Source organism: Motacilla alba, chromosome 4 (genome assembly GCF_015832195.1).
Source record: "Motacilla alba alba isolate MOTALB_02 chromosome 4, Motacilla_alba_V1.0_pri, whole genome shotgun sequence".
Lineage (NCBI taxonomy): Eukaryota > Metazoa > Chordata > Aves > Passeriformes > Motacillidae > Motacilla > Motacilla alba.
In genome coordinates this window covers 48,443,638-48,467,927 of record NC_052019.1, presented here as the reverse complement: position 1 = coordinate 48,467,927, position 24,290 = coordinate 48,443,638, and the positions used below count along the sequence as shown (strand labels likewise).

General features: G+C 40.0%; 1 protein-coding gene across 2 annotated transcripts; it reads right to left on the bottom strand.

Moving 5' to 3' along the window:
- Window positions 1–203: 203 nt before the first annotated feature.
- On the bottom strand, window positions 204–23,943 carry SLC39A8 (solute carrier family 39 member 8). 2 transcript variants are annotated; one of them, XM_038136458.1, is made up of 8 exons: window positions 23,441–23,938; window positions 16,471–16,639; window positions 12,258–12,427; window positions 11,711–11,833; window positions 10,488–10,655; window positions 3,780–3,987; window positions 3,099–3,283; window positions 204–449 (listed from the first exon to the last, which is right to left on the bottom strand). In XM_038136458.1, exons 1-8 carry the CDS (start codon window positions 23,615–23,617, stop codon window positions 303–305), a joined length of 1,347 nt encoding a protein of 448 aa, XP_037992386.1. In that variant the 5' UTR covers window positions 23,618–23,938; the 3' UTR covers window positions 204–302. The 2 variants fall into 2 exon arrangements, with proteins under 2 accessions (XP_037992386.1, XP_037992387.1); XM_038136459.1 differs by lacking the exon at window positions 204–449 and adding an exon at window positions 1,230–1,810 and having other exon boundaries at window positions 23,441–23,943.
- Between the last annotated feature and the right edge of the window lie 347 nt (window positions 23,944–24,290).

The window sequence follows — 24,290 nt, the reverse complement described above, 5'->3', positions numbered from 1 at the left end:
GCCAAGTAACACCCTTCCTCTATGACACTTCAGATATGTCTGATAATTTTAAGTAGAAATAAAAATATTAGCATAATTTTTTGGCATCATACAGAAGCTGACAGCTCCTACTATTTGGTTCAACTGCAAGTCATAAAGAATCTCCTGTATTTGGGGCAAGAGGGACAGGACGTTCAAAACTGAGTAGATTAAATGAACTTGCCACCGTTTCAAAACTGAGTAGATTAAATGAATGTCCCTGTATGGATTTCAAGTGTCTTCCATTTGCAATTTGCTTGATGTCTCCAGTCCTGATTCTGTTCTCACAGCTCAATGTTTCCTGCATACAAGGTAATCAGCAGGATAGCAGTAAACCCCGTTAGCAAACCAGCATTCTGAATAAGGAAGAACGTCAGATCCGTCTTTCTCCCCGTCACTTTCTCCCGCAGCATATCATTCATCTCTGGGAACTGAAAAAAGGGATATTTTTAGGTAAGTATTGCCATCTCGTGGTAGCATGCTTAATTTAAGGCATTAAGAACTGAACCATATTGCTACTTTGGACTGAATATTAGAACTAACAGGGAATGAAGGCAGTCACAGGGAAATATTGCTCTAATTACCCTGAAAAACCACTCCACCAAGGATGGTAAGATGAAATGGTGTTTTGCTTCTCTCTACCGTAGCTTCATCTGGCTGTGTCTCATGCAAATTTTCCCTTTTTGATTCTAGCAGCCTCCTAGTTTCCAATTGTTGGTCCATGTGTTGCTAGGAGCAGCTGCCCTTGTATTGCTAAATGTTTTGTTTCTTCCTTCACAGCTATAAAGAGAAATCCTTGTTTGGGAAACAGAAGATTAGGATTCTTCTGCTTTATCCAAAGAAAAATGAAGATGAAAACATGGGCAACCCTTCAGAAATCAGAAACCTTTGACATGTGGAAGGTCTGGTGGGCTCACCAGGTCAAGCAAGGAAGAAGAGGAAGACTACTGGTGTGAAACTGGTGGTAACAGATGCAATATGACATTACAGTGCCCTGAAGGAATTCTTCATTCCATAATATACATCTTAATGGTTAAAACAAGAGCAAAGGGTGACTGATCTGCTGCTAACTGCAGAAACAAAGATACTGCTTCTGCAGCCAGCGGAGGAGATGGCAGAAGAGCACAAGCATGAAGTTCCTTGTGTGGAACGATTCAGGGTATGTGCTTGCTGCAGGTAAAGTCAGCCAGAGTGGCTTTTGAGAAATAAGCCTTAAAGTATTCTCCTGTCCTGCTGATAACAGTATTACCAGAATACAATGAAGACAGTTTATTTCAGCCCTGGTTAGGGAGCCTTCAGGCTGGGTAACTCCAAAACTATATTTTTCTTTGATCTCACAATACAAAAACGGCTACTGAAGGTAATGCAATTCTTGAAGAACAGGCTAAGGTTAGCAGGAAGAGCCCAAAGCTTCCCAGAAATGGTTCCAGAGCTCTGTCACACTCTTGCACAACAGGGCAAAACCAGATTTACTTCATGCCATACAGCAAGGCTCATTTGTGCACACACTTCAGCATACATTCCCACCTGCCCACAGCCTCCCCACTCAGTGATCCTATTGGCAGAGGTTGGACTACACCAATACTGGCAGGAAAAAGGAACAGCAAAAAGAAAAGGAGGAAGGCATGACATTCCAGTTAATCCTACCTGCTTCTGGACAAGCAAACCAGAAGTGTGTGAAAATCGTAAGAAAGTAGAAAGCCAGATCTCTGTACAGAGCACTTCAATACCCTATTTCAGACTTTTCAGGGGGAAGAAAAATTCAGATAGGTAACTGATACAATCCAAAAACCTATAAAAAGAAAGAGAGGAGGGTACAGGGAGAGAGACAGATAGACAGGGACAGAGAGAAGAGAACAACAGATACAAAGAAAAGAATATTACCTACTTTGATGGATTTAATAACAAACTTGAGTCGCTCTAAATTTATGCCATGAATTTTACACATCAGAGTTCAGCGCATTACTATTCATTATATGAGTAGAGCTAAACAAAAAGCATTAGCAATAAAGGTACTGCAAGCTTATAAAATAAACTATTTATATTGTTTATAACTCTAACAACATATTAAATCCTATACTATTACCTAAACTATAACAGTATTTAATGAAATAGTCACTTTAAATATATGACAGTTCCTAAATGCACATGGACCAAACTGGGGTCTCAAATCTTTTGAGATTTGGGCCTCACTCTTCCAGTTCTGCACTCAAATGGATTCTCATGTGGCAGATGTAAACACCTTTGCACCTGTTGCATCTGTTTTTACAACACTGACTTAAACATAATAAAACTTAAAACTCTTGAAAGATCTCTCTCATTTTGAGACAAAACATCATTGTAAGAGGAAATTATGGAATATTGCTAAGTGCCTGTGAATCCAATGTCTAAATACGATCTGGATTTTAGCACAATTTCTTTTCCTTATATCCTCTAGCACACTTTGAAAAATAAATGGTAGACAGACTATTTGAATAGAACTCAGCAAAATTTTTTGTCTGAGCCACAAAAATGAGGCTGGCACTCTTTGATTTAAGTCAGGACAGAATTTAAATCAAGTTTTTCATTATCACTGTGGTTACACAACACCTTTCATTGAACTCAAAACTTAGTATTTAATTCTGTTTACTTTTCTTGCTTTTCCTTCACAACATGGTTTAAATAGACTAACAAACCTTTTAAAATAATAAGGTGAAATAATGTGACACTTTAAAATGCTGAAACAAAGTGTTTATACACTTCTTACTCTTTGATTAAACCAGGCCAAATTTATGAAAGGCTTGTCTCTGTCTAAAACCCATTTTCAATAATCATATGGTGAAGTGAAAGGCTTTAGTGTTTCATGAATAAACATAACTTGTTATGGAGTGGTGAGGCTTTATGAAGCCTTACCTATCGGTAACAATAACTATCTGTGCACCTCTATTAAGGGCTTACGTGATTATATTCTATTATTATTATTATTATTATTATTATTGGTCACTGGCATGAGAAATACTAAATTTTACTGGAGAGACTTAGTGGAGTATTTGGGTTTTTTTGCAGAGAAATAAATAACTGAAAATGAAATTATATCTCACCATATCTGCCAGAGAGATGTACAGGAACATTCCACCGGCTATAGCAAAGATGATGTTAGGAGCAAAGTTGTTGCCTACTAATATTCCAAAGGCCAACCCAACGTAACAAGAACACGCAGATAGGAAATTGAAAAACAGAGCCTGCCGAGTACTCATTCCTGCATTAAGCAAGATGACAAAATCCCCTAAAAGAATAAAAAAAGAGAAAACCATACTTAGAAAATGATACTGTGATTATTTTCTGATTTCAAAGGAAGTCTGAAGACATTATTTGTATACACATTATAACCCTGTGTTGTTTTTCTTTGTTCAAATAGATGACAATACTAAGGAAACTGAAATATTCTAAACAAATAGTGATGCAAGATTGAGCTAAGAGCACAGTAACACACAACTACCTGTGATGATTTTTGGGTTTAAAATTAATTAATACAACACTGTATGCACCATATATAAACAGGATAATTAGTACCTGTCCAATATATGCTCCCAGCTTCCGCCCACCTGCACTTGGGAACTTCCTGTGCCAGATGTGTGTTTTGGTGCTTGGTAACTTTTTGATGAATATTTTTTCTGTTAATTTGTCTAAACTTCCTTTCAACCTCTGCCAACTTAATGCCAACACAACCACCTACAACAGAGATTTCCACAGCAAACAACATGTGCAATGAAGTTCCTTACCCAGTTCATGAGGAAACTCTTCACACAAGATGGCTATGGAGGTACTGAGCCCTTGAAGCAGAGACAAAGTGAAAGAAGCCCCAATAGCCAAGCCATCTATGAAATTATGTACAGCATCACTCAGTGTCACCATCCAGGCAATGGTCCCAATCTTTGACAGTGGACGCCCCTTAAGGCACTTGCATAAGCTGCTTTGGGTGGCTCCTTCCTGAAAAAAACAAAACAACATAAAACAGCACTGAATAAAGAAGTCAATGAATCATGCTTCTGTCTTTAAATGAATTCCAAGTATAAACTCAAGCACTGCTGCATATAGAGACCAAATTTCTTCATCCAAGAAGCAAATGGCACAGCAGAAGCACCAAATGTTTTCTGTTTCAACAAGGTGATGTGCACGACCCAATTGCCCTTCTGACTGCAAAGCGTCACCTTGATGCCCTTCAGCTGCGATAGGAAGCAATTCAAGTCCCAGTGGTCTGAATGTCTCTCTGGAGTCTGTCAGATAAAGATGGTCCAAGCCTCCTCTGCCACCTCTACATAAGCATGTACAGTCAGAAGGATCTGATCTCAGTGACTGGTACCATCTGTATTTAAAACAACTGGCACCACATCATGGTCTCAGAGACATACTCAGCTACCACAGCAACAGAATTCTATCTATATGATATATATGATGTGTCTATACTGTAGAATCTGTCTACAGTATAGACATATTCCATAAAGTTTATTTCTAATTTTGGGCAATGATAGTCAAGTCCAGCTATTCAAATTAGTTTCTACAAAGTGAATGTTTAATAAAAACAGTGGTGGCTAATTTTGACTGCACAATTAAAGGCTCAGAGAATGAAATCAACAGGCTAATATAAAACTGCAGTGCACATACCCTCCAGAGATCTCACTAATTCTCCCCAGAAGTGGAAGTAATTTATACATATGGTGCCATGAAATAATGAAAAACCTGAATACACATAGAAGGAACTGCCATTTTAACTGTGAGCACAAACTAAGCTCCCCTAAAAGTTCTTGATGACCCATTTGATGAATTTCTATACATACATACTGTGTTTATAGAATATTTGCAAGCATGATATTATTTCCCTCATTAGAAAAATTGCTTATATAGCATTAACTAGTGCTTACTTACTGGAATATATAAGCAGTGATATATACGTATGTGTGCCTACAGACACACACAGCACAGAATCACAGATTAGTTAAGGTTGCAAGAGACCACAGTGGCTCATCTGGTCCAACATCCCTCCTCAAGAACACAGCACAGGACTGCATCCAGGCAGTTCTTGGATGTCTCTAATGAGAAAGACTCCCCAACCTCTCTGGGCAATCTGTTCCCGTGCTCAGTCACCTGCACAGTAAAGAAGTTCTTCCACATGCTCAGGTGGAACTTTCTGTGCATCAGTTTCTGCCTGTTGCCTCTTATCCCATTGCCGGGCACCACTGAGCAGAGCCTGGCTCCATCCCCTTCACACCCTCCCTTCAGATGCTTAGAAACACTGAGGTCCCCTCTCTGTTGTCTCTTCTCGAGGCTGAACAGACCCAGCTCCCTCAGCCTTTCCTCATAAGAGATGCTCCAGTTCCCTCATTGCCCTTGTGGCCTCTGCTGGACCCACTCCAGGAGCTCCATGTCCCTCTTGTGCTGAGGAGCCCAGAACTGGACACAGCACTCCAGATGTGCCTCACCAGGGCTGAGCGGAGGGGCAGGATCACATCCCTCAACCAGCTGGCAGTGCTCTTCCCAAAGCACCCCAGGATGCCATTGGCCTTCTTGGCCACAAGGACACTGCAGGCTCATAGACAGTTCGTTCTCCAGCAGGATGCTCAGGTCTTTCTCTGCAGAGCTGCTTCCCAGCAGATCAACCCCCAGCCTGTGCTGGTGCCTGGGGTTATTCCTTCCCAAGTGCAGGACCCTGCATTTGCCTTTGCTGGATTTCAGGAGGTTCTGCTCTGCCCATCTCTCCAACAGGTTGAGGCCCTTCTGAAGGGCTGCACGGCACTGCGGGGTATTGGCCAGTCCTCACACATTTGTGTCATCAGTGAACTGCTCAGGAGGCAAGTCTACCAAGTCCTTGATGGATAGGTTAAACAATAAAGGGCCCAGTACTGAACCCTGGGGGACACCACTAGTGACAGGCCTCCAATTACACCCTGACCCACTGAGATCTGCCATTCAGCCAGTTCTCAATAAATCTCACTGTCCACTCATCCATTCCACACTTCCTGAGTTTGCCTGTGAGGATGTTGTGAGAGATTGTCTAAAGCATTGTTTAAGTTATGGCAGGCAATATCCACTGCTCTCCCCTGAGACACACACATCTCCACTTGAAGTAGAAGGATATACAGGAACATCTCCTTCTCCTTAGGAGAAGGCCAAAGAGTATTCCAATAAATTTTCTTTAGTTATTAAAAACAACATTGCAAATTGGTTTCGTTATGCCATATGCGAATGCTACCAGGCAAACTGAATTTTTAACTTCAAAGAAATAAAATGATCAATAAGTCCTTGCAAATTCTTTAAGGACAGAGCTATAAGGTCTGCCGCATGATTTGTTCACAGGACTCTTATCTCACTACATTCTTGTATTTAGGAGCTGCCCTGGGACAGGACAAAAGTTCAGGTCAGGAATTTCTGAGTCAGGTGCCTATTGCACTGCCTGGAACTCATAGATAATAAAGCCTTGGTTGAGTAGTGCCAAAACCACCACAAAGCAGCCCCTATTCAGTCTACAGGAAGTTCTGAAATTACACTTTCATGATGCAAAAATGAGCAATGGCTTCAAAAAGTCAGGAGTTTCCCTGCTGATTCAAACACATAGGTTTTATATTTGTACTACACACTTACCTTTAGTTTTTGAAGGCTTTCTTTCAACATTTCCTCTAACACAAGCAGTGCAAATCATTTTTTTGAGATTATTAATTTGTACCTGCACTATTCCTGTTTGAGATAGGATCACTTACAAGCAATAGATCTCTCTCTTAATTCATGAAGACAAGCTGAAGGTCACTTGAAGAAAGAAGTATTACAAAGCAAGCCACCCAAAATACATGAGTATAAGAAAACCCAAATACAATTAGCAAAGCTCTTCCACCAATTCATCCAGCTTCCTGAGGTAAAGATCTGTTCTCTGTTTTTTTCTGTTCCCTGGTGACCATCCTTCAAGTAGACTACAAACTGGAGGAAGCATTGTTTTGTAGATCATCCTGATTTCTGCCTAAAGCACATCATCTTTCTTGCACATGTTTCCAGCTTCACTGAACAAAGAGAGTTTGACCTAATGCACAAATTTTCTTTTTAAATTATTCACCCATTTTTTCCACCAAAAAGAAAATTTAAAGTAATTGCAATTAATTTAGGGTACCGGTATTGATTTACTTCTAAAAATTACTTTATTGATCCAAACTTCCAAAATGCAGAAACAATTGTAGTTTATAAACTAGGAATCAGTTTCTGAGGCACCTTTGTTTTATATCTATACCTATATCTACAGATATATGGCTATTCACCATTTATACTTACTGTGTTGCTCTGAAGTATCATAATTCTTACATGCAATCAATTTTAAATAATGTCTTGACAACTTCTCTAAATTATATAAAGTACAGTGAAATTGCCTTTCTGGATTTACATTCTGAAGTTTGCTAGATCATGTATCCAGTTAAGTTATGGCAGGCAATACCCACTGCTCTCCCCTGAACCACACACATCTCCGCTTGAAGTAGAAGGATATACAGGAACATCTCCTTCTCCTTAGGAGAAGGTCAAAGAGTATTCCAATAAATTTTCTTTAGTTATTAAAAACAACATTGTAAATTGGTTTAGTTTTGCCACATGCAAATGCTACTAGGCAAACTTAGGTGAACGAGTAATATATATTCTTCATGTTTAAGATAAAGCAGACTACTGACAAAATACCCTACAAACACATAAGATTCCAAAGCAAAAAATTAGCAATGTCTGTCTCCTCTGGACTATTTCCATTTTGTCACAGTAGTTTAGCATATATCAAAAGAGATGCCAGCTAAGGAGCTCTGTAATACCCAGCTGGACTATCAGGTTTAATTTTTATTAATTATTAGTGCAGTTTTACATCATTCATATCTCCACAGTTTATGGTAAATCAAAGACATCCTTGGTATTTATGCTTTTCTAAACACAGGGGGCTTTTTAAAAAGTAATGGCCTCTCCTCCATTCCCAAACTTAAGAAATTATACAGAGACACTCTTATTTTATCCTACAGTATCTCAGATTACCATGGCTATTTCCAATGCATGCCTGAGTCCCTCAGACATGAACCAGACACGTCCTCTGGAAGAGCCCACAGGACCAAGAAGGAATCCTGACACTGCCACCAGGCAATAAATAAAGGCAAAGTTTTGTTATACAACTCTAACAATGCGCACTCAAGAACACAGATGTTTCGGCAATTCGTCTCTGAAATAACTTTCCTTCAAAGTTTCTGTTGTCAAGCCATATTTCAATGCATAGTAGATACAAACTTTGAGTAGAGCACAAAGGTTTCCAAGGTTGCACTTACTGCTGCAAGTGAGAACAGAAAGTAGGTGACTAATTAAACATTTACTGTGACAGTCAATTTCTTCTGGCATTAAAGGAGAGAATACAGCTGGATCCCCATGGCTGAAAACAGTTACCACACCTTAGCACAATCAAGCTCCAAATTTTCTCTTTAAAGCCTTCATTTTGATTTCATTTATGACTACTCTGTATTTGCCCTCTTTAACAAGCTGTTGATTATGAAGCCACATAAAAACTCTCTTGGGTACACATTAGCTTATGCCAAATGGTTTTGCCTTCAACAGTACATTCTTGTAAAGTTGAATGCATCCCTACCCTCCTGTCATTACCCTAACTGCCCCAAAACACCTTGGCCACGTTGGCCCTCCCCTGACCCAGCCCTTTGAACCTCACTGGAGGAGGACAAGAGCAATGATGGCTTTTTTGTTGCTACACAATATCATAGAACCATTAGGTAGGACCTCTAAGGTCATTAACCTAATTAACCAAGTCCACCACTAATCAATATCCCTAAGCAACATCTCTGTGCACCTTTCAAACACCTCCACAGATGGTGATTCCACCACTTCACTGGGCAATCTGTTCCAGGGCTTGACAACCCTTTCCATGAAGAACCTAATATCCAATCTAAACCTCCCCTGGCACAACTTGAGGCTGGGTCCTCTTGTCCTGTCACTTAATATTGGAAAGAAGACACCAACCCCCAAGTGGTACAACCTCCTTTCAGACAGTTGTAGAGAGTGAGAAGGTCCCCCATAAGCCTCTTTACTCCAGGCTAAACAATCACAGCTCCCTCAGCTGCTCCTCATAGGGCTCACGCTCCAACTCTTTCACCAGCTTTGTTGCTCTACTTCGGACATGCTCCAGCACCTCTTGTAGTGAGGGACCCAAAACTGAACACAGGATTCAAGGTGCAGTCTCTGCAGTGCCACAGGGGAATGATCACTTCCCCAGTCCTGCTGGCTGCGCTGTTTCTGTCTCTGCTGAGAGCGGAGGCTTCTTTTACTTGTTTTATAAATCTACAAAATAAAACTTACGGACACTCATAATACTAATTCCCTCCTTGCATGTAATTTTAATAATTAAGTATGTTTCTTCTAGTTTTTAAGACGTTCAGTATCCACCATACTTCACAACATTTCTAGGGTAAGGACAAGTACAATTTTGGTGTTTCAAACTGTGTGCATTAAATGCCCTGTGAGCCTGCAGCATCAATGCAGAATTCCCAGATTTTCTCCTAGCTGTTAGAGACTGCATCTGGCTTGCTCTCCTGCTTGCTCCTCTCTGCTCCCCACAACTTACTTAACTGGCTAATAAAAATGGATGGCAAACCAAAAATCTCTTCCATGGAAAAAGTCTGCCTTAAGACATCTAAATTTTTTTACTATGTGTTTTTAATTTTTTTTTTAATAAGGCACAGTACTGGTCCCTCCAGAATACGGCTCCTCTCTACACATGGAAAAAGACTAGAGAAGCACAGATCTTTCTCTTCCTACTTCCATTTTCTTCTCAGACAGAAGGAAGTTGTATTTGCATTATGAAAACAAACACAAAGAAACACAGAGAACAAATCTGAAAGATAGTAATACTTAAACCAGGAGGAGGGGCTTCTGTGTCAAGATATCACCTCTGTGATTCCCACAATATCCAAATACACTGTGTTATCACAAGCAGTGCTCACAATACACAGCCTGAAAGTTACTGTACTAGTTTTTCTCTTTAGTCATTGATAGAGCCAGGCTCTCACACTTAACAGCTTTATGTATTCAGGAACAAAATACAGATCATTTTGTATGATCAACATTATCACAACAGTAAAACACACTATTGCTCTTTAAGCAAAACAGTAACAACAAAACCAAAATTAGCCAAATTAAATACAAATTCAAATCTGATTAGATCCATCTCTGTCCAGCCCATTCCAGCACTGATATAACATAGCCCTTTCTGTTGGCTACAAATTGAGTGCGTCATTCAGCTTTTTCAAGCTTGCCCCAAAGCTTGCCCTTGTATTTTATTTCATAGGGTTCAACCAAATTATAAGCCGTAAGTCTAAAAAAACTTGACAAAAGTAATAAAAATTCATATTAACTCTCCTCTCAGATATGCTTATATAATTGACAGGGAAAAAAAAAATAAACAGACACAATTTTCATACCTGTGCTGAGATCACACTGATGCTGTCAAAACCAAGATTTCCATTGCTCTCTATGACAGCTGAATTTGCATAACATGCACCCCCATTGCTGGATGATGGTGGTTTGGGTGAGTTAGTCTTATCCTGAGAATGATTCTCTTCTCCATTTTCAAAGTAGTTGTGGCCAGTCTAGGTGACAAATAAACAAGTAGGTAGCTAATTAAAACAAAAGCAAAATAACAATGTAAGAAAATAAAGACAAAAAGGAAAAGGTGGGTGGGAGATCATATTCATGCTGCCTTGCTTCCCACACCAAGTGATGGCTGAAATGAGCAGCAGTGAAAATTTAATTTTTTAATTAACTCCAAACATATCTAAGTTACTAGCTTATCTCTTACTTTTAGCTAATCAGAAAACATGGGAGACCTTTTATTTCTATACCTTTATACCTTGGTAGAACCTCCCAAGCTAACCTGACCAAACGTGATCAGCATTTGCTGGTTATTCATGGTTGCTTGTCAAATAGAGCTCATTAGCCTTTTTCTGTTTACATAATTAAAGAAAAACAAATTCATTTTTCTATTTTTAGCTATTGCAAATGAGGGACAGTTGATCATCATAACTTTCAGTATCAGAAACACCTTTTAGTATCAGCAACACCCAAGTGAGCACACAGAAGACAAGTACTCTGACACAGGGGTAGAAAGCAGAGCCCTGGGCAAGAGCAGACAACTGCACTGTTTACTGAGCAGGTCTGTGCACCAGAGCTTGGGGAAACAGAGAGCTGAAATTACTGAACACCAGAGTCAGGCCCTATCAGCCCAGCTGCACTTTGCAGATGACCAAGAAGGTGTATTTGTCACACTGATTTCTCCTGCCCAAGGAGGAGTTCCACGGGCAGATTTCATTCTCTCCACCTCTTATATATTTTCATGTTTTTCTGATGCATTCAGCTACCACAGCAACAACATGGCTGTGGAGAGCAACTGGAGTATATACCAAAGAGAGCAGACCACACTCACATCTGAATTCCATTCCCAGAGCTGTTTGTAACTCCCTCAAAAAAGTGAGATTTCTTGCCCTATTCATTTGGGTTTTAAACAGATATATCAGAATACACAGTAAGGCTGAATTCCTCACATAAAATAGAAAAAAACCCTCATTTTATCCATCTAGCAAGTATCTCACAAAATATGACAGTACTTTAAGGCAAGGCTCATTCAGTTAGTAATAGGTTTCATTACCTTGTTATAGAGCTTTAGTATCACTTTAAGAATCCTTTCCACAAAGAAGAGAATATAGAATCCACCAAACACAGCAACAGCTTTTTCAACATAGTTATCTACTTTTGGGTCAAACCCAAATGCCTAGTAGTGAAGAAAAAGCAATGCAAATTAGTCTGTAATCTTAGCACATTTCCAGAAAAACAAACAAGTGCCACTCTACACAGATACCTCTCTATTACAAAAACTGTCTCTATACCAAATATGGCTTTCCATGAGCAGAAATTATAAGGATTCTGATATCATTACATTTTTCAAACTTGGACAAAATGTTAACAGTGTAGCCTATTAAAGTTCACTACAATTTTATCCAGTGTATTTCTCTTTTTGTTTAGAGGCACAATAGCCTTTGCTCCTTCCCAGTGAACAACAAGACATAGACCTTTAGAAACTAGTATGCAAACCTGTAATGATTTGTATCATTATATTATCAAATAATATAATGATATATAATAATGAAATATATCATTATTATTATTATTATCAAGTAATGATTCCCCTTGCTTACCTCTGGAATGAGCTGGAAAATTGCATTAGAAAAGAGAGTACCAATGGCCAAGCCCACAAAGTAAGTTAAAACCTTGGGGAAATATGACTTCTTTAAGAGAGGAGTTAAAATCAGTCCCAGAAGTGATGCCAAGTTAATGATAGACACAGCCAGGAACCCAAATCCCCAAACTGTGGATAAAAAAAGAGAAATACAAAATATTTTAGTATAACACCCACTTCAGTCTGCTTGAGATTTCTCTAATTGCTAAATTGTCATGTAACTGGTAAAAGAGTAATTCCTTGGTTGAAATTAAAAATCACAAATATAAAATTATTAAAATGCATAGGCAGTTTAGATGCATACCTGCAGAAAGAAAATATCTGAAAACACTTTCTGGGACAACCATATTAAAAATGGAAAACATGCTAGTAGCATATATGGGCTGGCCTATCTGCTGACTTATACATGAGGTCTCTCTACAGTCAATGAAGAGTAAAAATTAAGGCTTAGGCCAATAGCTGAAGCAGCTATAGCACAGAGAAAAGACAAAACTTCTTACTAGTCCCAGAGTCAGATCCAGCCAACATTTACTTCTGAGAAACTCCATGACAAAAAGACTGTTGTCTTGTCTTGTTGTCTGATAAAAAAAAAACCTTCCTGATAAAGGACAACTCCTTGAAATCACTCTGAGGTGATATCTCAGTTTCTAACCCTCCTCCCTCCTCCTGTCATTCAAAGAAATTCTGCTGGCTGAAAATGCTGCCCATCACTGTTTTTCAACAGGTGAGGTGACAGATATCTGATAGTTGAGATAATAGAGAAATGAAAGTGCAATGAAAAAGAGGTTCTAGGTTTAAAAACAAGGATATGTGATCAGGTATGCAATGGCAAAAACCTTTCCTAAGAATCAGTAAATGCAGCAGGGTTCAGCATAATTTTGTTCCCCTCACCATAAGCATAATCTCACATATTTAGTGTTCAGGCACCAGGACTTGCATAAATCCGAACCATAATTATTCTGGAGCCTGAATTACAGGTTGGAGAGGCGTGGTGTGGTTGTTGCTGCTCGTAGCCATTCACAAAGTTGTGCCTCTATGGAGAACTTTTTTTTCCCTAGTGACATCTCAAATCCCTATGAGTACAGAGAAAAACTTTACAAGTTGTGCTAAAGAGGGATACAAGGGTGGCCCAAGTAATGCCACAGAACTACAAAGTAATCCAAACAGACAAGGAGTTTGTCTTAAAAAATTAACCACAAAAAATAATCAATGCCAACACAATATTGCCTAGATCAGAGAATGGTTTCATATAATCCAGAAAGTTGCATCATTATAAACTTGTATGTATGAAGGGAAGTCACCACAAATTCCTCTCTGCATAGCAGAAACTAACAGATCAGATTATGGTCTGATATTATTTCCTGGAACACAACTGGCAAACACACTAAGCTAAATTCTTCACCTGCAGCTGGGATGGCTCTACTCTGTACAGTGTCACAATGCTTTTACAAAATGAATTTCATATTATGTCAAGAACAGAAGGCATTAGAAACATTCAAAGCATTTGCAAATGTATCAATGCCAATTACAACATTCATTTGCCAATTTTGAAAGAACTACACAGCGAGAGGGAAAAATACACAACTAGATATGGGTAGATTCGCTAAGCTACATAGATTAATTTTTATTAAACTAAATGACAATTAGGATTGCAACTATATTTTTGAAATCAAATTTATAAAAAATGGGTTTCCAGTGTTATCATGAGTCAGAAAACACTGTCTAAGTTTGGGATTACTACAGATGTACAAGAGTATTTTAGTTTAGTGCATGGACATCTACCCATATTCTGTGCCAAAATGTACATTTTAAACTGAGCTGAAAAAATTCCAAGACAACCAGTGTTGCCAAGTTCCTCCATTAAGGACTGTATTTCACAATACTATGTGCCTTAAAATGGTTTTATTCATTAGGACTCCATCCACTCTAGTCTTTTCCTGAGTCCACACATCTCAGAAAGCTGGGTAGCCTGACTTTCTGTACCAGAGCAGGGCACTCAGATGCAGTGCTAATTCTTCCTCTGGGACTGATGGCTCAGTCAGTTTTTGCTAACTACTATTATTCTTTCTGTCTCTAAACTGTAGCCCCAATAAAGAGACAGTCAAGATACCCAAAGGCACAAGAAATCCAAAAAATAAAACTGCAGGAGTGCAAGTAAGATGCCCTCCTCAGAACACTGCTGCCCAGCAGTGTTTCTTGTAAGAACAGGCAGGCTCAGGCTCTTCCTTAACCTCGTCCTAGGATGAAGAGGAAGTAAGTGCATGAATACCTTTCTGAAGAAGTCAAGCAGAGAACACAGGAAGTGTTTGTCTTGGACATGAGGAATGCCACTGGGCAGTTTCAGCTTTTTGATGCATCTCTATAGACCTCCTATTATCTTTCAGAGAAGCAAGCAAGGGTAGGAGCTGAAGGTGCCCAAAGATCAGATAGTTTTACAAAGCCCAAGACCTAAAACATTAACATCTGTTGCCTTCCAACTTCTACTCTGCTTTGGCATCACTTATTTTTTATTCTGAGTAGCTGCTCCCAAAGATCATTGGACTTGTGTCGTCTGCATGTCTTGTCCATTAGTATTTTGGAATACAGTTTATTATTAAGAGAGTGGGGGTCCCTGGGGAGAAAATTCACATAGGCACAGCTGGAAACAGGCATGGAGGATTTTGCCCCATGGGCAGTAATTGAAATCATCTGGGCTCAATGCTGCTGACAGATTCACTTTGTGATGGGGTGGGAGTGCATATATCAACAGTTTCATTGGGCACTGGCCCTTTCTAGGAATCTCTGTTCAAACAGGTACCACTGTGTGTGGCAGTGGTTTAAAATGCCCTAATCATGGGCCTTGCAGATTTCTTGTGCTGCAGCCAAGAGAGGGGCAGGGAGAAGGCTGCCTTGCTTATCTGGCTATTGGACATTGCCTCTGAGCTGGACATTGCTTCTGAGCTGGCTAGATAAAAGAACAGCAAGAAGGATGGTCTAAGTAGTTTAGGAGGTTAACTGTAGGTCAAGGATTCCATGTTCAACCTACTAAACCAGCATCACCCCCCCCCCCAAAAAAAAAAAAAAAAAACAAAGATAACAACAGATCCTACTCTCCAATGCAGATCTTATGGTCTTCTTGATAATATGTCTCCATATGATACAAGCAATCTAGGGCAGTCATGGTAAATTGGTGCCATGCTTTCAGTGATTACTCAATTAGAATTCTAATCTTGCATTGACACAACAAAACACAGCTATGTTTTATTAAAGATGATCACCTATATTAATCAGAATGTTATTAATATTAGTATTTCAAAAGTTACAAAAAGCACTTCTGTATCTCTTCTTATGAATACTGATGTTAGGCAGTATTAACTATTGCCAACACCTTACATTTTAACATTAATTCAGCTTTTTCCCCTGGAACAGCAAGTTCATTTGGAATAAAGACTCAAATGAATTACATTTGATCCTCTTTAGTACAACAAGTGATTTCTTTAATCAGATAAATATTCCCTGTCCAATGCTTTTTGCTGCACTGTATAGTTATGTGCACAATAAACATAGAAACGAGAGTGAGAAAAAGAGGAAGAAAGAAGATTAAGGGTATTTAACCATCTTCCTCCTGGAGGGGTCATCACAGAAGATAACATGAAAGCAGGAGTCAGAATTTGGAAAGAATATGTGTATTTTTCCTCAGTAAACCAGTCACTGGCTTACCTGACAGTCCCCTGCAAATAACTCCACTCAAATGTAGCCCAAGTAATTCTAACTCTACCTGCCTCCATATTAAGATTCCACCAAATCTCATTTGCTACTGCAAATCACCTGCACAAACTTCCCTTCTGTACACTCATCTTTTCTTGTATTAACCAGCTATAAATATGAGTTTCAAGGCACAAACCATTATCCAAAAAAAACAAGTCAGAAATGCTCTTCCTTAAGTGTCCAAAATATTCCATAACTTTCCAGTCAGTTCTTTCACCTTTCTTACAGTATTTTAAATACATCACTTTCAAGAGATATCAGTTTTGTTTGGATAGTCTGCTGACCTAAAACAGCAGTTTATGTTCCTGCTTTGGAACAATATCTTCCCAAACAAGACACTCCTGTTATTTATAGATAAATGCTTACTGTTCCTCTAAGGAAACCCCAATCCAGTCACAGTATTAATGCAAGTAATAGTAACCAACCTTGCAAAGAATGTGGCTTAGATGTGTCCACAAAGCTTTCCTGATGATCACATGGGTGAAAAATTAGCTGTTGCAAAACTGCAGGACATATTGTAGAGAAGCTGGAATTTGATATGTAACTGTTGTTCGGTATCCCATGCAAAGAAAAGATTTCTTCACTAGTCAAGCACTGAAATCAAAAGGGATTTTGACAACTTAACACATTAATACAAACCAAAAGACAAGACATACAGTGAAAAATCCAAGAATTACAACATGAAAGTACTGTAATGCATTTTCAGGGAAGTCTGCACAATGTAAATTGTGCATGAAAATACTGTGATTGCTTGATGTTAAGCAGAAATTATTCAAAGTACTTAAAGTTATATAAATCACAAATCAACAAACAACTTTTTTAAGAGACATTTGGAGATCTTTTGCCCTGAGAACTCAGACATTTAAACCTCACAATATACTTGTAAAAAGAGCTTCAAAGTACTTAAAACCTCATGTAATTACAAAATAATTAAATTTAAGAGCAGACTAGATACAGTTAAAATCTCAGTAACAGAGTATGCCAGAAAAGAACTGGCAATTCAGTGACAGCTTATTCATGTAAGTGACCACTTGCACTTTACAACACCACTTCTTATTTATCTCCCCAAAATAACTCCTTAAAAATGGTCTAAAGCCAAACATTTTTCATTCTTCTTAAAGCAGTAACTCTTAAGGGCAAACATTGTCTTGTAAAACCTTGAGATAAACTCCTGCTTGGGATCTTCACTTTGCTTTAGCGCAGGACATAACAATGTCTGATGGCTCAACAATAAATGTACCTGGCAGTGCTAAACCAGGCCAGGGGCAAGCCAAGGCTGGTTCCTCTGTTTGTCATTTTCAACCAAAAAGATAAAATACAAACAACAAAGAATCACAAAAGATACATCTATGGAAAAAAAATTTGAGTGTTTTTATATCAAATGTTCCAAACTGCTGAAATCTTTCATCTAACACTTTCTGTTCATTTACATTCCTTATTTCCTACAATGATAAGGGAAAGCATTCTTTTTCTGGGTGCACACAATAGTTTTGTGCAGTTATTGCTGCACAACACATAGCAGGGCTGAGTCTCAAGACCAAAGAAATCAAATATTTTCTTCTATTTGAGACATCAATTCCAGCATAACTCTCCCTGTAGCAAATCTCAGTATGATTGCAACAGAGAACACTGGAAGCCTTAGCAAAATAAACATAAATGGTCACTCCCTGCTCTTCTCAGTTTTGCCAGCCTTCAGATTACACAGCACGTCTCCAATAATTCAGCATTATTATTTATAAGGCAATTAACTCCTAGAGACAAGCCAGAGCGATTGCAAGTCATTTATTTCATCAGAGCTGCTTCCGCTCCTGTTAATAAATATTTTTGTTACTGTCCAAAAGGTGAAAGACATGCACTCATCACCAAAATGTGACTCTCTTTGATTTGCTTGGAGGAAGAGAATATACGGGCCAATTCAAATGACTTTAGCTAGATTGCATCCAGGATGTTTCTGTCCTTCCTCTTTAACTCTGCCAGTCTGGCAGAGTACTCAGGCACATGCTTGAACTTAAACCTAAGAGCAAATTTTTTTAAGGCCATGAGACCCTAAAGACTCAAATATACAGAAGCAAAGTGCATATAATTTCATCTTTCAATGTCAATGTTTTCAATGCTAATGTCAAAGAAGTATCAGACATAAAACAAACAGAACTTATAACAAAAGGTGTTGTTTTTTTTTCTTTAGAACATGTTGCTCAATTTAACCCACGTGAAAGTAGTGAATAAAGAAATCATCACTGAAGATACAGTCTTTAACAGGCCAACACACAAACCATTGGAGCTTTCTAAACTGGCTATGTGTCTGATCATTTCACTGTTAACTCTGCATTTTGGAATAATACAAAATACATGGCTAAGATGCCCACAGCAAAACAAAGGGAGGATAGTTGTGGTCTGCAGGAGTAGTTCCTGTATTGTGCTTATTACCAGCTCATGGAGCCATTTCTGGACATCTGTGGTTAGAAAAATGAGCCACCAAGAGCTGAGAATTTACACCATAACTATCTCTGAAAGAAATTTTCTTTAACTATTTCATTCCTAAAATACAGAATAGAGTATTAGTATTTTAAAATACCAATGCATTAGTATTAACATTCATTCACAAAAATCCAAACGATGTTGTAGGTAGGAAAACAGATAATGGAGAGAAACTAAATGAGACACAGCATAAATTAATACACCTGACAATGGTAACCTTGCCTACACACAAACATGGAGGTGAGAAATACCATCATAGAAGAGCTCTTCCATGTGAAATTGAGAAATAGCATTGTATTTAATTACTATTATTATTTTGATCAGGGACAAACCCAGAGGATAATGATTCTTATAAATGACTCATTGTTACAAGTCACCTCATACTCTCAGTAAACTCCTACATACAACCAAGAGCTAAAAAGCAAGCTTGCATGAGTTCACCAGCACAATTAAAGGATTAATTAAAAGACTGAATCTTTTGGGATCCTTGGACTGGAGCAAGGCATGTTTTGCACACTGCAAAACTCTGCATTTATCTTTTTGGGATAAATAAATACATTAACACAGCCACACTGCTGTAAAAACATAAGATACTTACTTTGTAAGACCGAGGGACCATCTCATCAGAGAAAATTTAGCCTCATGGAACAGGGGACTGACAATGAAGCCCTGACTCACCAAACCTGCTGTCGTGTCTGTCCCCTGCTGTTCCACAAGATCTTATCAAAGTGATAAGGTGAGAGGATTTCCTGTAATGTGTCTGTCACCGAGTGTTTAGTAAAAAATTGCAAAAAATATATAGCAAAACTGATCATCCCTGAACTGTTAAAAAGTAACTTTAAAAATGCTTTCATCAAAACTGGGGAGGAGCCTAATCATAGATTTTACACAGTTACAGAATACTGAGACTTAGAAAAAATTAAACTATCAACTTGTTTTTTCAAACAGATGCTTACTTTTACCCTGATAAGCCTCTCCCAAAAATGATCAAACAATATTCCTCTAACTGGAGAAATTAACAAAAAATGCTACAGTAATAACCACCTTTTAAAGGCATCAGTCTCTTCTGTGATCTTCTGCTGTGTACTTATCATTGCTTTACCTGTTTTATCTGTAGCATTCCACATGTGGAGCACTGAAATACTGAACAGCATCCTGCACCACAATTTCTAGATGTTGCCAGATTAAGTACCAGCCCAGCCCACCCCAGGGCTGAGCAGTGGGTCCCACAGTAGCAACAGCTAACAATAAATGCTGTGTATGCCTATTTGACAGGCTTTTTTTTTTTCCTTGCCTATCTTTTTTTACTTAGTCTGAGCATGCATAAGACAAAATATGCATTTTGTCATAGAGACATACAGCTCTGCCTTCCTCAACTTACTTGCAAGACATGAAAGCACCTAAAGCTGATGTGGTAACACCTTTGTGTCACTTAGGACAGGTAACAACCGGATGATGCAGATGATCATTCTTTCAAGAAGCAGCACTCCATGAGAAAGAGTCAGATGGAGCTGCTCAAATGCACTTATATGCTTTAGAGATTTCACACACCCCAGGACATGTGCAAGGCAGCTGTCCATGCTGGGAGCTGAGAACTGTCCACAAATACTGAAATTTACTGAAAATACTGTAGAAACAAGACACTTAGAGGGTACAACAACTAAGCCTATTTAGCATCTCACTGGCCGGGCAAAATTAGGTCATGGTGTTGGATCAAGACCCTAACTCTGCCACTCTTGTCTCCATTCTTTCAAAAAGACAAGTTGTAACTAGTGAAAAACTACCCAAAAAATCCTCAAATCACAGAATATACTAGCCTGGTTCTAGTCTAGCTGCTAAAGTTACTAGATTTTGACTCATCCTGAGATAAAAAGTAATTATATCTGATTACAAATATTAATAAAAATTAATTTGATTTTCTCAAAATGTTTTGTTTAAAAAACAAAATGCATTACATTAAAACACAGTATTCAGGTATACCATCTAGACTGGCATAAATTCAGATTTAGGAAAGCTAAAGAAGGAAATAGGAGCATGATTTTAGCACCTACCAATTACATCAAAGCATATTAAAAAAAGGTGACATTAACAAGCCTTCTTTCCAATGCCCATTTACCTTCCAGGCATTTTTTGACCAAAAATTTTGAGCCTGTAATTCAGTCCTTTGGCACACGTGTATGGCTGCCATACTACAATGAATTCAGTGATAGAAGATCAAGTATTGTTTCATGGTTTTTATATCTTGCTAATAATGTAAAACACAGAGCAAGTAACAAGCCATCATCTCTATCAGACTGCAATTGCTAATTTGACCCCTATTAGTATGACTAAAATATGTGGCAATTCCACAATAAAATGTGAAAAAACAGCGTTGCTCAGTATTTGTGCTTGCTCAATTAGCACTTATTTCTCTGACAAGGAGTCTTAGGTTACAAATTAAGAAAAGGTGATAACAGAAAAATTGAAGAGCAAAGAAAATATAAACACAAAACAAAAATAATTATAAAAGTGCAGGATGAAAACAAAAAGAGACCAAAAGCAGAAGAAATTGGTGACAGTTACATCCAAAATTCAAAAAGGGTACTCAAAAAATTCAGGCTTTTTTCTTCTACATTAAAAAATTAGCATCTTTACAGACATCATGGGACACAAGTTACCACAAATGCCTACACAAGTATACACACAAACACTATCACCAACAAATTAAATAAGTTTTTACTCTCCCTTTTCTTTTCAAGTCAACTTGGTATCAAAGGAAAACAGAAATCAATCAATCTTCTTTTGGCTTACACACCCAGACTTTTAATCTTTAAGAAAAAGGATGAGCTTCTTTATGGATCTTTTCATAAGATTAATAGGCTCACCAAAATAGTTGTGAATGAGACATTAAAATGAAACACTAATACTGGGATAAAATTACAGAGACTGTTCCTTCCTGCTGGGTGCAGTATCACCTGTCCCTTACAGACCAGCTCTCCACCAAAAAATTCCTTCAGGCTTGAGATGAGGGACTCTCTGAAGAGCAGGGGTATGTTATCTTGATTCAAAGAAAAGCCTGGGAGTCATCCCACTAGGTCTGGCCACAGAAGTTAAGAACTGAAAGTCTAAGATAAACCTTCTGCCCTCCTACAGTCAGGCACTTATGCAGCCTGAATTCAGATGCCTTGAGGAAGACCTGGATCACTCTCCAAAGGTATTCACTTTCCCCTGTTGAGAATGAGTAGAGCTTCGGCCTCTGATGCCTTCCAACACCCAGACTTGTATTAGGCCACTTCATGTCTTCTGTCATAACCAGCAGATGCTGAATTATCAACTTGAAAGCACAAAGACTCACAGTGTTTAAAAACAGTCACACAGGATTTAAGTGGTGTGAGTATGCATTTGCATGTGCCCCCTGCCCAAAGTCATGGACATACCTGACATCCCTGAGAGATCAATATGTACTTACTTTAATGGTTCAAGCTGATGGAGCAGCCATAAGGCCAATTTTAAGAAAGAATAAGAGTAACTCAGAAAAAAAGTAGTTTTCATTTCAAAAAAATCATTTCACTATGATACCCTAGATATAATTCAACCTGAACATAATTAGAACACACCTGTAAAAAAAAAAAAAATCAGTTAAACTTCAAGTTACTTATGAGGAACATGCATTCATAGTAATAAGAAAGAGCATTACTTTTTTTTCCCTTCTGTAGCCTGTGTACGAGAGCTACGTGCTTATGCAGACGGAAAACCTGAAGGACCAAAGAATCTACTCATTTGAAAGCCCTTTTAAAGAAAGCTGCTTTTCATAGCCATACTCAACACTGCAAACTTGTAGTTAGCATGTGTGGCTGAGAATGTTTATGTTTGTAACACGCTGAGTTGGAACAGTGACCAGTTTGTGAGATTTGAAAGCTGCGACTCCTGCAAACATTGCTATGCTTATAGATAATACTACATTGATTTCAGGGCAATTAAATCCCAATTAAACCTTTGTAAAACAAAGAGAGCTTATTCAAAATTTGTCTCCTTCACAGAAAAAGCAGAAGATCTTTTAACTCCATGTTAAAAAACAATTCTCAAGGTCCCTAAAGCCATCCCTCTTCTGTTTCTTACAGAGTGGAATCAAACCAGAGTAAACAGTCATTCAGCTTTCCTTGCATTTTTGTGGCTAACTTTGTGCCTCTGATTTCTGAGCACATGGAAATCACCACCAATCTCAAAATTTCCCTTCAAGGAAATAAATTCAGTCCAGGATAGTCCAGGTAAGTGAAATGACACGGATTTTAAAAGTAGCAGAGAGTTCTGAGTTTCTTATGGTGACATTAAACAGAGTACAAATGTTTTAAAGAGAAGTAATATACCAGTGATATCCAGTCAGTAAATTAAACATCTGTTTAAAAAGCTTTTGGTAGATTAATCGATGGGTATACACTTTGCACTCAACCTAAATAAAAGACGTTAAAATTTCCGGAAAAGTTTCTTTACACAAGCAGACCTGTTTGTATAATCGAGTTTTTGCTGTCTCACGACAACTGTATTTCAACAGTTCCTGAAGATTTGCTTATTCAGCTCTCGGAGGCAAACACTATCTGGTTCTCATACACTCCGTGCTGTTGCACAGATGCTATTTAACCGGGAAAAGAGACAATTTAGGAGCCGAGCAACGAGGACGGAGAGCCAATCCCGGGGCAGCCCGCGCCGCAGCAGCTCCCTGAGGCACGGCAGCTTCTCCCGCGCCGCAAGCGGCTCTCACCGGCGCGCCGGTACCTCTGCCCGCAGCCCGAGCCCAGAGCGCCAGCAGACATTTGCTCCCTCCCTCCTTCCCTCCCTCCTTCCCGGCTTCACCGTGAGGAAACACGAGGGCGGCGAGACCTAAGACGCTACGGAGCTGCCCAGCCGGCCCGGCCGCGGCTGTGGTGGCGGTGCCGGTACCTGGTTGTGGTGCAGGTGGGCGAGCGGCAGCGCCGAGCCCAGGGCGGGCGCGGCGCCCAGGCGCTGCAGCAGCGCGGAGAGCTGCCCCGCCGACAGGCTGTGGTTGGCCCCGAAGACGCGCAGCACATCGTCGGCGAAGCTCGTCGAGTCGGCCGGCCCCGGGGGCTGCCTCTCCATCCCGGCGGGACGCGGCGAGTGTGGCGGATGGCGCAGCCCAGCCGCGCCGCCCTCGCCCCTGCCCACGGGCTCCGCGGGGCGGGAGCGGGGCCCGCCCGCTCGGCCCCTCCCCGGGGGGCGTACTGGGGCCGCGGGGCGGGCGGCGGCGCCGCTCGGCCCCCGCCTTGCCGTGGGGCCGGGCCGCTGACCGAGCGCCCGCTGAGCCCCGCCGTCCGAGGGCCGAGGGCAGCCGCGGGCTCCCCGCCACCCTGTGTCACCACAGAAGGTGGCGCGGGGCTGTCCGCGACCGCCCCACGCGCGGGCAGCTGGGGAGGATGCGAAACTCCCGGTTGCCACCAGCCCCGGCCCAGCGGCCCGGAGTCACACAACCATCAGGGTCATTACCCCCGCTGCCGTTCCCAGACGTAGCCCCAGGTTGCCCGTCTGCCCCACACCCAGCCGCCCTGACCCTCCGGATGGCAGAAGGGATAACGCAGGCCAAGGTCCAGGCCCAGGCAGGCACACAGGTACGGCCCCGCCGTACACACCTCACCAACACTATCTCCTGAGCCGAGGCTCCTGGACCTTGGAATGAGTCCTTCGGTTGGCAGCCAGTTAGGAAACCTGCTTCTCTCAGGCCCCCACCCTCCCACAGGCTGAGGCATAGATTTGTGCCTAGTCTACCTTTTTAGGC